This window comes from Nematolebias whitei, chromosome 15 (genome assembly GCF_014905685.2).
Source record: "Nematolebias whitei isolate Nwh7 chromosome 15, NemWhi1, whole genome shotgun sequence".
NCBI lineage: Eukaryota > Metazoa > Chordata > Actinopteri > Cyprinodontiformes > Rivulidae > Nematolebias > Nematolebias whitei.
In genome coordinates, this window is record NC_056512.1 from 30,246,973 (window position 1) to 30,260,507 (window position 13,535).

A 13,535-nucleotide genomic window follows, 5' to 3' on the forward strand; every position below is an offset into this window, starting at 1 on the left:
GCCCGGGAGGCATTTTGGGGATGAGGTGTGCTGCCCAAAGACACCATGTGATGTGCAGTGACTGGGGATCGAACCTGGGACTTTTGGGTCCCAAGCCGGCTGCCCTGCCTCTACACCATCTCGGCCCCCGCAGATAAATGAAAACGAGGTTGATAATTTTCATTTATCATGCGACTAATTGATTTATCGTTTATCGCGACAGGCCTAGCGTCAACCGTCCAATGTGCGACTTACTTTGGGGTAAATAATAACAAAAGCCAGCCAGCCAGCCAGGAGGAATGTGGAGAAGATGATGCTGGCCATGTCTTTGAGCATGGAGTCCACAGGGGCCTCTGGACGCAGTGTCCTACCCCCTGGTTCCTGGATAGACGTTCGGTCATCCATACCACTATCGTTGACCTTCTACAAAACAGCAAAGATAGGAACAACATAAATGACGGTAAGAAAGTTGATGTAAAAATTACACATGAGTATGACAAACCACGGACACAGACCTCCTCCACTTTCTTGTCAGTAGTTGGGGGGATGACGTTGCCTCCATTACGAGGGAGGCTGTCAGGGAACTTTTCCAGAATCTTGGTGTGAGCTTCAGGAGGCGTCTCATGATGACCTGAAAATTCAGAAAAAAATAAAACAAAACAAATGTTTTCAACTATCCAAACACATTTAATCATATTTTTAAAAAGGACATATTGTGAACTTTAACAAGTTTACACAAGTTATTCAGATAAAAATACTATACCGTATTTGTAGCATGGTTTCAATTAAAAAAATACTAAAAACACGTGAGCTTTAAAATAAACTATCAATAGCTCACACCACCACAAACCAATTACTTTAATTACATTTTTCATTTTATTCTCCTTTCTTGTTAGCATTCTTACTGTATCTTTGAAGCACGACTTTGTTAAGACTTTTGTCTTTAAAATACTTCAGTGAAGTTGCTAAAACACTACTTCCATCCATCCATCATGTTTTTGGTCTGTGGGAGGAAACTGGAGTACCCCAAGAAAACATGCACCCAGAAATGTCCCTGGATCGGGATTTGAACCAGAGTAACCTGCTTGCTGAGAGGCAGCAGCTCTACCAACTGCGCCACCGTGTTGCCCTACTTGCAAACATAAAACTTCTATTTCCTACTTCAGAAATACAGTGAAGGCAACACAATTTCCCATTAAAGTTGGGAAGATAAAAAGCTTGAGAGCTGAAATTTTGTACTTTGGCTACAGAGTGCGACACATTCCCCAACAACTCTGAACCACTCACTGAATGAGCAAACTGTGGTTCTGAGCTGGTAGTAACTTGAGACATTCAAAAACAGGCTATAAAGCTCAAATCTTTTCATGCTTTTTATAAGAAATTAAAGTTTTATAGTTATTAACAGTTTTTATAGAAAAAGCAAAAAATATGTAGTTGTATTTATCTTCCAGCAGAGGGCAGTCTAACTCCAACGCCTCACTGAAAGTTTCAAACTGCTTTAAGAGTGAAACCTCCAGGAGACCTCTTTGTAACTCAAGTCCATCTTCACGTCAGATCACTGCACAAAAGCACGAGGCTTTAGACTCTCCTCTTGCACAACAAAACGAGGCAAGACCCTAAACTGCCCTGTTTCTTGAACGGTCCAGTACCTATGAGGAGCAGGTAGTTTCTCATGAAGTTGATCCGGTTCCGCTCACGAAGCCCAGCATTGGGGTGCACCCTTGTGCTGGGTGTGATGACACACTCCTTGTCCTCTTCCGTCTCCTGGCTGTCAGGGCCTTCCAGGAGGGGGAACGTCCTGCCACGAGGCTACACAAAAATACACTACATGAGCTTACATAATGGAAGACTCAAAACTACTCTTCCAGGGAGTCAAGTCTTCATGGAGCCGTCACTAAAACCGGGACAAGCTCTCAGACACTGTTAGAACAAGATGTAGCATAAAAAAAAAAAAAAACAAAGACTCGTCAAAAAACTCAAATAAAAAAAATCTTAAAAAGTAGAAAATTATTGAAAATTTTGTGGCAAACATTCACATGCACAACAACAAACGTGTGTTATTATCTTCATGTAATAATTTCACACGCTGCTAAATTAAGCTACATTTGGAGAACATGCTCACCACAACAGTAACTCCATCGTGCACCAGAGAGGGAGATGCATACAGGCTTGTGGAGTATTTGCCCACATACAGGGTGGCCCTGGAACACAAAGTAAAGTTAAAAACAGTTACTTCATGGCAAACGCCATGCTGCATGCTAAACTGAGCAATGGACAGAAAAAATATTGTCAACTTTGATTAAAAAATAAATTAAAATGGTCTTTTTTTTGCAGTTTCGATAGCAGCAGCACCAGATGTAGAAGCAATGCTTAAAATAAGAACCGCAGAATGAAACCGGAGCTGAAACTAGATTTATTTTTTTTTTTTTGTAGCCACATAATCAAAGTCTACTCTTAGACGAAGTAAACCAACATAAAAAATACATTTGAATTTCACCCAGTTTTGGTTTCATTCTAGGGCTCCAACATGTTTAGAAACAATTCTGGCCTGGGTTTGTACTTTGAATTAGATCGAATACAACTCAAAATAAAAAAACTGAGCAAATGTGTGTGTTAATATCAGTAGCTGATTTGTTTTAAACAGAAATATACTGTTTGCTTTAGAAGAAGTATAAAAACAGTGATTACATGAATTTATTTGTGGGCTTTGTCTCCTTTGGAAATGGATACTTCCACTGAGTGATGCGTCCAGCCTCTCCGGACATGAAGGTGAGGTAACGCAGCGTTTCCACAGCAACGTTAGTGTGAGGAATTTTGCGGAGACCCTCCCGCTGCCAGATGTACATAGCCACCACCGGTGAGTTGTAGTTCTGGACCCACTGAACATCTCCAGTTTCACTGTCCACAGTCACAACCAGCCCATCCCCATTGGACACAAAGTGGGCCACTTCTGTAGAGGAGCAACAAGCAACAGCTGATGGACACCATGTTACCAAAACATGAAGCCACCGATGAGCCGGACTGTTGAGGAGCCTTACTGTATTTGGTGTCATCATCAGGAAGGGTGGAGGCGTAATCTGAATAGGTAGCGTTCCAGCGCAGCTCCCTGCTCTTTGTGTCGTACATGGTAATGGTGTACTCTAACAAGCACAAAAGGAGAAAACGTTAAATGGTTCTGTTCATGTAACCCAACACAAAAGACAGGATTTGAGTATGAATACAAGAATCTAATTAAATAGTGTTAAATTTCTGTTGTCGTAATGGAACGGAGAAAGAAAATCCAAGAGTTTTTTATCAAGTGAACACTGATTTTGTGATTCAGTTTTTACTCTTCTTCATTGTCTGCATAAAGTTACAGATACCACGCTCCTTCAGTCATCATAGGGAGTTGGATTTGTTGCAACGACGTAGGAGATTAGATGAATTAGCATTACAGATTAACAGAAGCAGGAGTTAAAACTTAACGCACTGGTCATCCAGATGAAATCAGATACCGTATTTTCCGCCGTACACATTGCGCCTCCGTATAAGTTGCATCGGTCCAAATATGTTTAATGAAGTGGAAAATTAAATAAATAAGTCGCTTCGCCATATAAGTCGCATCTATTGGGCGTCACCACTGACAACCCGTAAATGTGGGTCGGTGTGCCAAAAAATTGATTGGCTGCCACGGGAGCGTGCACGGGAGGACTTTAACAAGGATTAACAAGATTAACACTTAAAAACAATTATTTGTTTGCTCAACATTATAGTAAAGGTGTCTTGAACTTTTCCTTAATAAATGCATTTTAATGGTCAAATCAGCTGCATTTCACCACCCAGGCGAAATGCAGCTGATTTGACGTTTGCTATAGGAGTTCCGGAGCAAGACGAAGGTGGCCTCTACGGCAAGCCAAGTGTCTCATTAATAGCCACTTTTACCTATTAATGAGACACTTGGCTTGCCACACATGTTGAGGACCCTCTAGTGGCTGAAAATGGTAGTGTTCAATATTTTCCATGTCAGAATGAATGAAATCGTCAGATCTCAGCCAAAAATTTAGTTATAAACATGGGAAAAGAATGTATATTAGTCACTTTGGCATATAATTTGCAGGGTATGCAAATTAGGTTAAAAAAGGTGTGACTTATACGCCGGGAAATATGGTAGTTAAAGAAGATGGACTCTAGTGACCAGAAAAAAACAAGAAAAAACCTTGTTTAGAAAAAGAGCAGTGCTTGTTTTGTTTTACCCGTGCGTCCCAGATAGAGAAGGGATGAAGACGGACAAAACATCTCAGCGAAGGAGGAAGTCAGAGTCTGCTGCTTTTCACCCGTCAGCAGATCCACCACATACCACAAGTCCTGCTTTTTACCTGCACAGGAGCACACACAGGAAACGGCTTATACTACAGCAATTAGTTTCGCTTTGAATAAAAGTACCAATAATCATCAGATTCTACTGATTTCTCATCTGCTTTCATACGGTTATCCTGTAGATGTGACACGTTAATGCACATTATAGACTTTCTTTACATGTAACCATACAGTTTAACTTCCTGTTTTAAATGAGTTTGTGGAGAACGGTCAAAATGATTGAGAGAGGTCTTTTATGCAGCCTAATTATACAAAATAATATCAATTATAATAATAATATCATTAGGTTTAATCACTGCATTTTGAAAATGTCTGTTGCTTCTTTCCATTCATCACTTATGTACGGCGTTCTTTGCACCTGCACAGTTTGGGAATAATCTCTCACTCAGAGGCTGTTATGGATAAATACCAACACCAGAAATAAACAGAAAGTTTTCAGATAAAATCTACATCTGCATAACAAGAAATTCTTAAAAGAAAACATTTTAGGAATGATAATTCCAGCCCTTGAGCCCAGTGTGCTTCTGCTGACAGAAGCTTCAGTTGAGTGAGGACTTCACTGATAATGACGGCAGGTAGGGAAATCTAACCCTCCTGCTCAAACAAACGGTAGATTATCTTTCCTGCGGTCACGGTTTTAAAGTCAAAACAGCTGAGGCTGCAACGGCAGGTTTAGTGGAGGGAAGGCAAAGCATCATATTCTGCTGAAGACAGAACACCTGCTCCTTTAGAGAAGGCGATGAACATGGGCAGGACCTGCACGCGTCCAAGTCTTACCCATGTAAAGAATCCCGTCAGAGCTGCGACACGGAGAGGCTTGGACCAACTCGGGGATGGTGAACGGCAATTTCTGTTAAAACAAAACGACCATAAAATTGAGTACGCCAACAAAAGGAACACTTTGAATACACCAAAAATGCAACTTCAAGAGGATGCACAACTATTTTTCTGCAGAACAAGGAACTGAGAAGTGTTTCTTACAAAAGAGTGACAATTCTAATTTATGATAAAAAAAAACGATTTCCTCTTACTGTGAGGCCTTCACTGTTTTTACCCCCCAGAGAGTACAGGCTGCCATCATTAGGGTCTGGCAAAAACGCTGGCCTGGTGGGACAAAAAGGGGACAAACGGATACTCAAAACTTCAAATATCAAATTACGTAAGACGGTCGTTTAAAAGACGGTAAGAAGAGACCGACACGTAAACGTAATCACCGTCCGTTATTTACAGGTCTTATATAACATACGCATGTGCATCTCCACAAATAAATAAAATAAACTGATACGTACTCTGATACATGTGTGGGAACCTGAAGAACTGGATCTGTGAGAAGAGCAAAGAAGACAAGAAGCTAGTCAGCACCGACAAGAATCTCATCAAACAATGAAGAGAGAGACGGCCAGTGGCGGTGAAGTCAAAACTCCGAGGCTGCCGACGTTCGGCTGCCAAGGACTCAAAGTCCAAATGAACGTGGGCTTTTCTGCAGCAAACATGACAAGTTCTGTAGTTTAGTTATTTGCTAACGGTTTTCTGTGAGTAAATCCAGCAAGAGGACAGATTATAATCATTAAAATAATGCTTTCCCAAAACAAACTTTACATTTGTTGGATGAAAGTTTACGACAGATTTTTGTACCTTTTCACATCTGTTAGCAAACCATCCATTACAGCCAAAACACGAACCCTCTGCTGCTACAAGACAAACACTTCCCACAGGTGTGAACAAACTGGGTGTGGACCAGGTGGGGCTGATCTCTGTGGTGGTGCCCAAAGGGGTCAACAATGACGGGGGTTAGGTGTAGAATAATCCAAAAGGCGGTAGATGACTGTATTCAACAAGCTTTAGTTTCCAGCCATCGTAATTGGAGACGGTGTCGAGAAAACAATGTTTTGACGCTGCACGTAAACCCGAGCGGCTGAAACATAAATACATGTTTGCAAAACCAACGAGGTGAGACAAGTAAACAGTAATACGACGCGTTTGTGATTAAACTGCACCATCTGCAACTGAACTGGAAAAGACTTCTGCTTCGTTGTTGTGAAGTAGGTGCGTGGTTGACCGAGCGAAGCACAACAGGTGTGACTGAAGCCTGGGACAGAACCAGTCAAATTCATATTCAGTAGCTGTTCCAGGGAAGCGGCTGATGCGGAGGAGACGGCCTCTGCCTCACACTCAGCGACGTGGTTTCTTGAATGAACCCGAGCAGAACTTTGCGAGCTGAAATCAACAAACGGGTGTCTTTAAAGTTTCGTGTCCAGGTTTAAAAAGCACCCCATGAACGTCTTGTCTAAACGGTTCTTTCCCACGTTTAGCTTATCTAATGTTATCCTCAAGCGTGCGGAGCATTAACGCGGTCTGCACAGTACGTGCTGCACGTGTGCAGGTGACACTACAGCAAACCTGTTGATCCTGACCAACCGACCTTGATTGGAGGCTATATTTGCCCCGCTCGGTTAATATTTATCCAGTTTTCATGCCTAAGAAAACGTTGTTGAGGGGCATCTTTAAGAATCGTCCAAATGCGAGATTCCATCACAGACAACTCAAAATGAACTTTGATTTCATGCGAGATGACACTCTGGGAGAACTGATATTGTAATGTCAAGTGGAAACTTGTGCGTCACGACGTTTGTCTTCATGATGTGGCCTACAAGAACAAAATCCCACTGCAAATAAATAAATAAGCAAAACACCCCAAAACTATAGAACCTTACAGTTTTGTGAATAAAAAAAAATAAAAAATAAAAAAAAGGACAAAGAGTATACAGACACTTCTACTGGACTGTAGTCCTCTCCACTTACCTTCTTTCAGAGTCCATTTGATGGAGCCTGACTTCTTGCTGACTGCGTGCAAGTTTCCATCCAAGGTCGACACAAACAGCAAGTTCTCAGGAAGGGAAACTGTGCTGGCACTGCAAAGCCCCTACACAAACAACACGCACACAGTTAATAAACATACACATAAAATGCTCATGAATTTTAGTTTTAACTATAAAAACTTTGACGGCATGTCTCAATTTTTTTAGCTGGCAGACGAGTTCATGCACGCATCCGGCCATTTAAATTAGCAGGCTCCGTCAGAACACGTGCGCCTGCATTAAGGCAGAGAATAATGATTAATCACTAATCAGTGTGGCAATGCAGATCCTTAAACACACACCAAACACCAAAGTGTTGAAATCACTCCTCTAAAGATGTCGGGCAGAAGTTTTTGTGTGATGAAGAAAGTGCTGTTTTCATCATCACCGCTGAGAGTTGGATTGTGACTCGCTGGTAAGAATTCATGCAGCTTCACACACGAAGCACTCAAATTAATAAAAATACTAAAAGTCCACCAAGACAACATATCTATCATGAATTCACAAACAAAGAACGCATTTAACGTTGCTATCTTCACCATTTTCTGCGAAGCCACAGCAGTTTTGATCAAAGCCGTGGACCCAAAACCAGAGGTGGACACGGTTTCCCCAAAAGGGCCACATCAAGACGTTTAACGCCATCAAAGGGCCACAAAGAGAATTGGAAAATTAAATTTTCTTTACGACAGATAATCTAGAAGAGCTTTTTCAGGCTTTTTCTTACTGTAGCAAAGTTATCATGCTTTATAAAACATGTCTTCCCAATATCAAATACATAAGACAATATTCTGTAAACTAGCTTAACATGTTATACACGTTAGCAGAAATATGCTAAACAAACTTGTATTTTTGTGATCCCAAGTCTTTAAACTTCAGGCTAGTTCTGCAAACAAAGATAAACTTTTTTTTTTTTTTTTTTAAGTTTTACGTTGTTTAAATTTCCTCAAGTCTTGCTGATAAATTGATGGTTTTTAATCAATCTTTATTTAAAAAGTTGTGTGTGTTTTTTGAAACTAAGGATACTGGGGGGCCTGATGGAGATTGTCAAAGGGCCGTTTTTGGCCCTCAGGCCTCAAGTTGCCCACATCTACCCTAAACACATCCCAGTGTCCCACACCTATAAAGCTGCTCTTCCACTGAAAAACACCAACACACTCTTGAGCATTAAGCCCCATTTGAGATTATGCAAATAAAATGTTTCAAGGACGCTCCTAAACTTGAACAAAAATAATAAATACAAACATTAAAGACGCTGCTTTGTTTCAGGGATGGAAGAAATGCAGCCAACTGACAGTGTCCCCCTTCTGGTCAGAGAAATTGTATACCCCCCCCCCCCCCCCACCCCAAAAAAAAAAAAAAAAAAAAAACTGGTGTCATCAAAAGTTAGGACTAGAATGTCAAAATGTGACTGCAGCATTAAAAGACAGTATAATGAGCTAATGGTCTTATGCAGGTGGAGCTGTGCTTTCGATTTGTGCTTCAAGTATTCATTATGCCACTGTGCAGGATTTATAATACACACTCCGTGTTGGCGACTTTAGGATAAAGATGACAACAGAACATACTGGTAGAGTAGGAGTTGCACTCCCATTATCCAGTATTTCTTGAAAAGTTGCTTGGTTTTTTCAAACGGATTCTGCTGAGGACAATGTGAGGAGTGCTTCCTCTACACAGATGATAACTGGGTTGAAAGGACCAAATGAGCACTCTTCTGTTTTCCATTGGCCAGTCTCACCATGACGGCTTGCCTCGGGTCTACACGGTTTAGGTGGTTTTCAAAACAACTTGGGCGCAGCCTCGATGTGGCGAGGGTGCCCAAAACTTCCGGGACGTTATTTACTCGGATACGACGGGAGCAAGTACCGACGTGAAAACACGTGCCGCGCATTGAGCCTAAACGTGACAAGTTAAGCAACCAATATGCAAGAATGCAACAATGCGACATATGAAAAATTAAAATGGGAGCTCTCCAAGGAAAACAACAACGGCAGCAACAATGCAATCCAACCTCGAGCCTTGGTTCGTGTCAGACAGAAATGTGCTCCATTCGCCCCCTGAAGGAATTCTAAAAACTCTTCAACCACAGACATGAAAAGGTCAAGTGAGAGCTTTGCTCATCAACCTGCTCAAACAAGTACAAACTGAACAAATGTATGTTTTCTGAACAGTTTGTCATATTTAAGAAGCTACAAGTACTAATTATATGTCTAGCATTCCTTAAAGGAATGTATATCGCCCACTGCCTGCTACTGCACAAACTTTAGCTCATCGCCTGTAAACTGACGGAGTTAGTCACTTTCATGCTGGCTCATGTCAATAAGCTGTGGTGGCCATCTTGAATGGGGCTGAATATAAACACTATTGAAATATTTTGATAACAAACAAGGTTGACACCAAAGATAAGTCCAGATAGGAATACATATTGCACAATGTGTTGTGCATGGAGTGCGTTTGGAATAAGCCTCAGCTGTTAGCACAATATTTGTATAATGAGCTGATTTATATCAATTTGTGTGTATTTTGTGCCAATTGGCTGTGATGACCATCTTGAATTGGGTTACCGTATCTCCAAAAGGTTTATTAGTTGTAGATGTACACCTAGTAATTTTTTTGGAAATGTCCACCTTCAGTTTCACTGCTTGCGTTTCTCCCTTCATAAAAAGGTTCAGTGACCCGTTTCAAGCACAGCAGAATGATATTTCTATAAATTCACACTCTTTCTTTCAGTTATTCTTCTTGACGTATGGAAATTTTTAGCTCATCTCTGCCATCTAAACAGAAACCAAGGCAAAACAACCAAACGTTTCACTCTGCTGCAGACAGAAACACCATCCTTCTACTAAACATCCCTCCTGCAGCCTCGCACATCCTATGCAGGCATTTGTCAATAATCGTGCACCTGTGAATGTTCTCACTGGCCTCTCCAGACTTACAAGCACCGCCCAAATGTGCTGGGAAAAAAAAAAAAAAAAATCATAATTTATCTGCTTTTGAGCCCCTCAAAACCTCTAGCTGGGTTCTTGGGTTTCACAAACAAATTACTTTTCAGACATCTGTTAGCCTCGTGGGTTTGCATGGACACTGACGTTCAACAAGTGATGAATATGCCGAAGAGTTCACCGGTGTTGCATCGTGTCGCCGCTCAGTTTTTTTTTTGCGATTTTAACTGAGTGAGTTTAACTGAGGTAAAGACTAATAATACATCCGCTCCCATTTCTTCATTCTGAGCGTGACAAAATATGCTATTGCATTACAGAGTTGCGTAACACATAAACTAAAACATTCAGCTTGCTCCGTGATCTTAATTTTCTCTTTTGCAATGAGGTCGGATGTGGATGAAAGGGACGCAGACTTTGATGCTCTTATCAGCAGTCAGTCCAGTGTCACTGTGCCTTGAAAGCCTAATACTGAGCACAGGACGGCTTGTTGGCAGCGTTCTGTCACATTTAAACAAACGCTTCAAAGAATTTGTGCACCATGCCTCTTTTTTCTGTTTGTGAAGCATCCATCCATTATCTTTTACAGGCTTCTTTCTTTTCAGGTCACAGGGGTCACTGGTGCCTATATCCAGCAGTCACAGTGTGAGAGGCAGGGGACACCCTGGACAGGTCTCCAGTCCATCACAAGGACACATAGAGACTAACAACCATTCACTCTGTCACTCACACCTAGGGACAATTTAGAGTTACCAATCAGTCTAACATGCATGTTTTTGGTCTGTGGGAGGAAACTGGAGTACCTGGACACACATGCACGGAGAGAACATGCAAACTCCACCCAGAAAGTCCACCAGCCAGGATTTGATCCGGTGACCATCTCGCTTAAAAGGTGGCAGCTCTACAAACTGCGCCACCGTGCCGCCCGTTTTTGAAGCAATACATCATAAACCAAACGAGTGACGGGGTAAAAACCAAACTACACACACACACTTATCTTCTTCCTTTTTCTACGAAACAACCGGACCCGCCACGACAGAGAGAACTGTGGCAACACGAGCAGAGATGGTGGCTGAGTTATTTAAAGAGTTGTAAAAACTGTATCAGCTCTTTCAGGACAGACTGAGGCAAAAACAAAATGTTTGGGTGTTTTAAAACTCAACTCTGCAATTCTTTCCTAATCCTGCTGTCACTTTGCAACAATAAGCAGTCATTCTGCAGCTTGCCTGAGTGCAGACAAAAACCAACACAGGAACCTAGAAAAAAAAAAAATGACATCTTCTATTTGTCATGGGAAGTGTGCTGCAGCAAATTCACCCTCTTAGAAATGTAAAATAAAGCCTTTCTGAAAGCCCTTGTTAGTTGTCTTTAGGCATTTTCCCTCGTGAGCTGCACAATTACAACTATGACAGTCGAACACGTAAAGAAAGTCACTAACAAATGCATTCTGAAGAGCTTTAAAGTCATAAAACATTTGCAAAGTTCTCTGTGCATGGTGTTGCTTCAGAGGACGCCATGTGTTGGTCCACAACACTAGCAGTGAGGGCACTGACACACATAATAATCTACAGTTAGCTTAGCATTTGTCACCCTCACTACACCCACAGACTAATCTGCCAACAGAGGAACCTGAGACCATAAAATTAAAAGTTGGCATGGTAGTAGCCGAGCATCATCCCCAACAATTACTTCAAGGGCTAACAAATCATGCTATCTCAGAGTATACACCAGGCCGTGGGCAATATGCATTCCTTCAAGGAATCTAGGCTTTTAATCGAAGTAAAAACAGTAAATGCCACAATTTAAAAAAAAATCAAATTAAATGCAGAGCACGGATAGTGTGTGTTCTGCTAAACTAGTGCAGCAAAATGCTTACATTCAGATTTATGGATGAGATATAATAGTAAGTATCATGCCTTTGAGTTCAGCCTCTGAATGGACAGAAAAATCACTATTTCATTGTTCTTGTTTTACCAACATCAGTAAGATTTCTCATGTATGAAGCAACAGGTCATCCTGCAGCGTGGAGGCCTCTGCAACATGTGTGGGTGAAAAGCACAAACATTTCTTGGTACTGCTGATGCAGAAGTGCCCGACAAACACAACTCAAAACACCACACAGACCGTGTAACATAAACACGAGTAAACTGTGAGACTAAATGATGTGACCCTGCAGACTGGGTGACCACATGAAGCAAATGATCAAATGTGCACACGAGTTTTCAGAGCTGCCATTTGAGCCACAAATAAAAGATACAAACGCTTACAGTGCATGTCAAACTCTTGATAAGGCATTATTATCAAAAGCTGTGACCTTCCTTTGCCATCTTTTAAGCATTCAGAGGTCATTTACAATCTTTGGCTGACAAGAAGCGAAAATGTGTGACTCCTTGACATTTTGCTGTTGGATTTTTAGCTATCATTAATTGGAAGATAAGAAAGATCAACTGAAAAAAAAAAATATACAGGAATTTTACAAAAGTTGGATGTTATGCTCTAAATTCATACGTTTTTATCAGTAACGAAACTAAAAAAGTGACAAATAAATTGATATGTTTACTTTGAGGTCGCAGCAGAGCCCCTAAATGACTGTTAGCAGCTAGCTAACAGCTGCTATGTCAACACGTTCACACGGGCTCTCAGCTTCACCAAATTAAAGACAAATGTTGTTATTTTGTGACTAAACCCAGAAGAAGCATCCAAACTTAAGCTAATCGTGTATTTACCGTAACCTATCGTTATCTAAGCTTGTTTATCCAGTTAGCTTCTTACCGCTTGTTGGTGTCCAGCGTAGCAAAGCAGCGCTAAAACGCAGCACACCAGAACCGGATTGCTCACTCGCCAGTCCATTTTCTCTGGTCTCGAACCGGATTAGACGACTGGTCAGTCCGGACGATTTGGTGGCTACATAGAAAAAAGTTTTGGCTGACCAGAAAGAGAGGTTTGGGACTGTTTCTTCTGCGTTGAAACGTTTGAGGCAGGAGAGGTGGACAGAGTTTGTAGTGCCTCTTCCTGAAATTAATACTGCGGGGGTTGGACTTTGGGATTGAAATCCACAGTGGTGGAGGAGGGGTAAAGTAGGGCAGAACGTTGTAGCATATAATAAAAACATACACATGTAATTGTACTGATCTGATATTGAACCTATTTGAATTAAAGCCCAATTCCACCATTGAGGGGGAAAAATAATTCTCTCAAGATTATGATTTCTGCTTTATCATAATAATGATGTATTATTTCAGAATTATGTTTTAATGTATCATTATGTCTTATCATCTTATAAGTATCAGATACTATCTCAAACTTCCATCCATTCATCTATTATCTTAACCCACTTCTTCAATTTCGGGGGCGGGGAGGTTTCCAGTCCATCAAAGGGACACATAGAGACAAACGAGACAAACAA

The 13,535-nt window shown here is 41.2% G+C and overlaps 1 protein-coding gene across 1 annotated transcript in view; it reads right to left on the reverse strand.

Annotated features, from left to right (window-relative positions):
* LOC119420976 (serine/threonine-protein kinase/endoribonuclease IRE1) overlaps positions 1–13,149 on the reverse strand; it is an 18,742-nt gene extending 5,593 nt beyond the window's left edge. The window contains exons 1-12 of the mRNA XM_037688361.1: positions 12,905–13,149; positions 7,138–7,258; positions 5,625–5,658; positions 5,367–5,439; positions 5,113–5,185; positions 4,212–4,334; positions 3,018–3,119; positions 2,668–2,929; positions 2,102–2,180; positions 1,629–1,788; positions 495–610; positions 235–402 (exon numbers count right to left, since the gene is read on the reverse strand). Coding sequence (XP_037544289.1) covers positions 235–402; positions 495–610; positions 1,629–1,788; positions 2,102–2,180; positions 2,668–2,929; positions 3,018–3,119; positions 4,212–4,334; positions 5,113–5,185; positions 5,367–5,439; positions 5,625–5,658; positions 7,138–7,258; positions 12,905–12,979 — 1,386 coding nt within the window. The 5' untranslated portion in view covers positions 12,980–13,149. The remainder of the gene's footprint in view (positions 1–234; positions 403–494; positions 611–1,628; positions 1,789–2,101; positions 2,181–2,667; positions 2,930–3,017; positions 3,120–4,211; positions 4,335–5,112; positions 5,186–5,366; positions 5,440–5,624; positions 5,659–7,137; positions 7,259–12,904) is intronic.
* Positions 13,150–13,535: the final 386 nt, after the last annotated feature.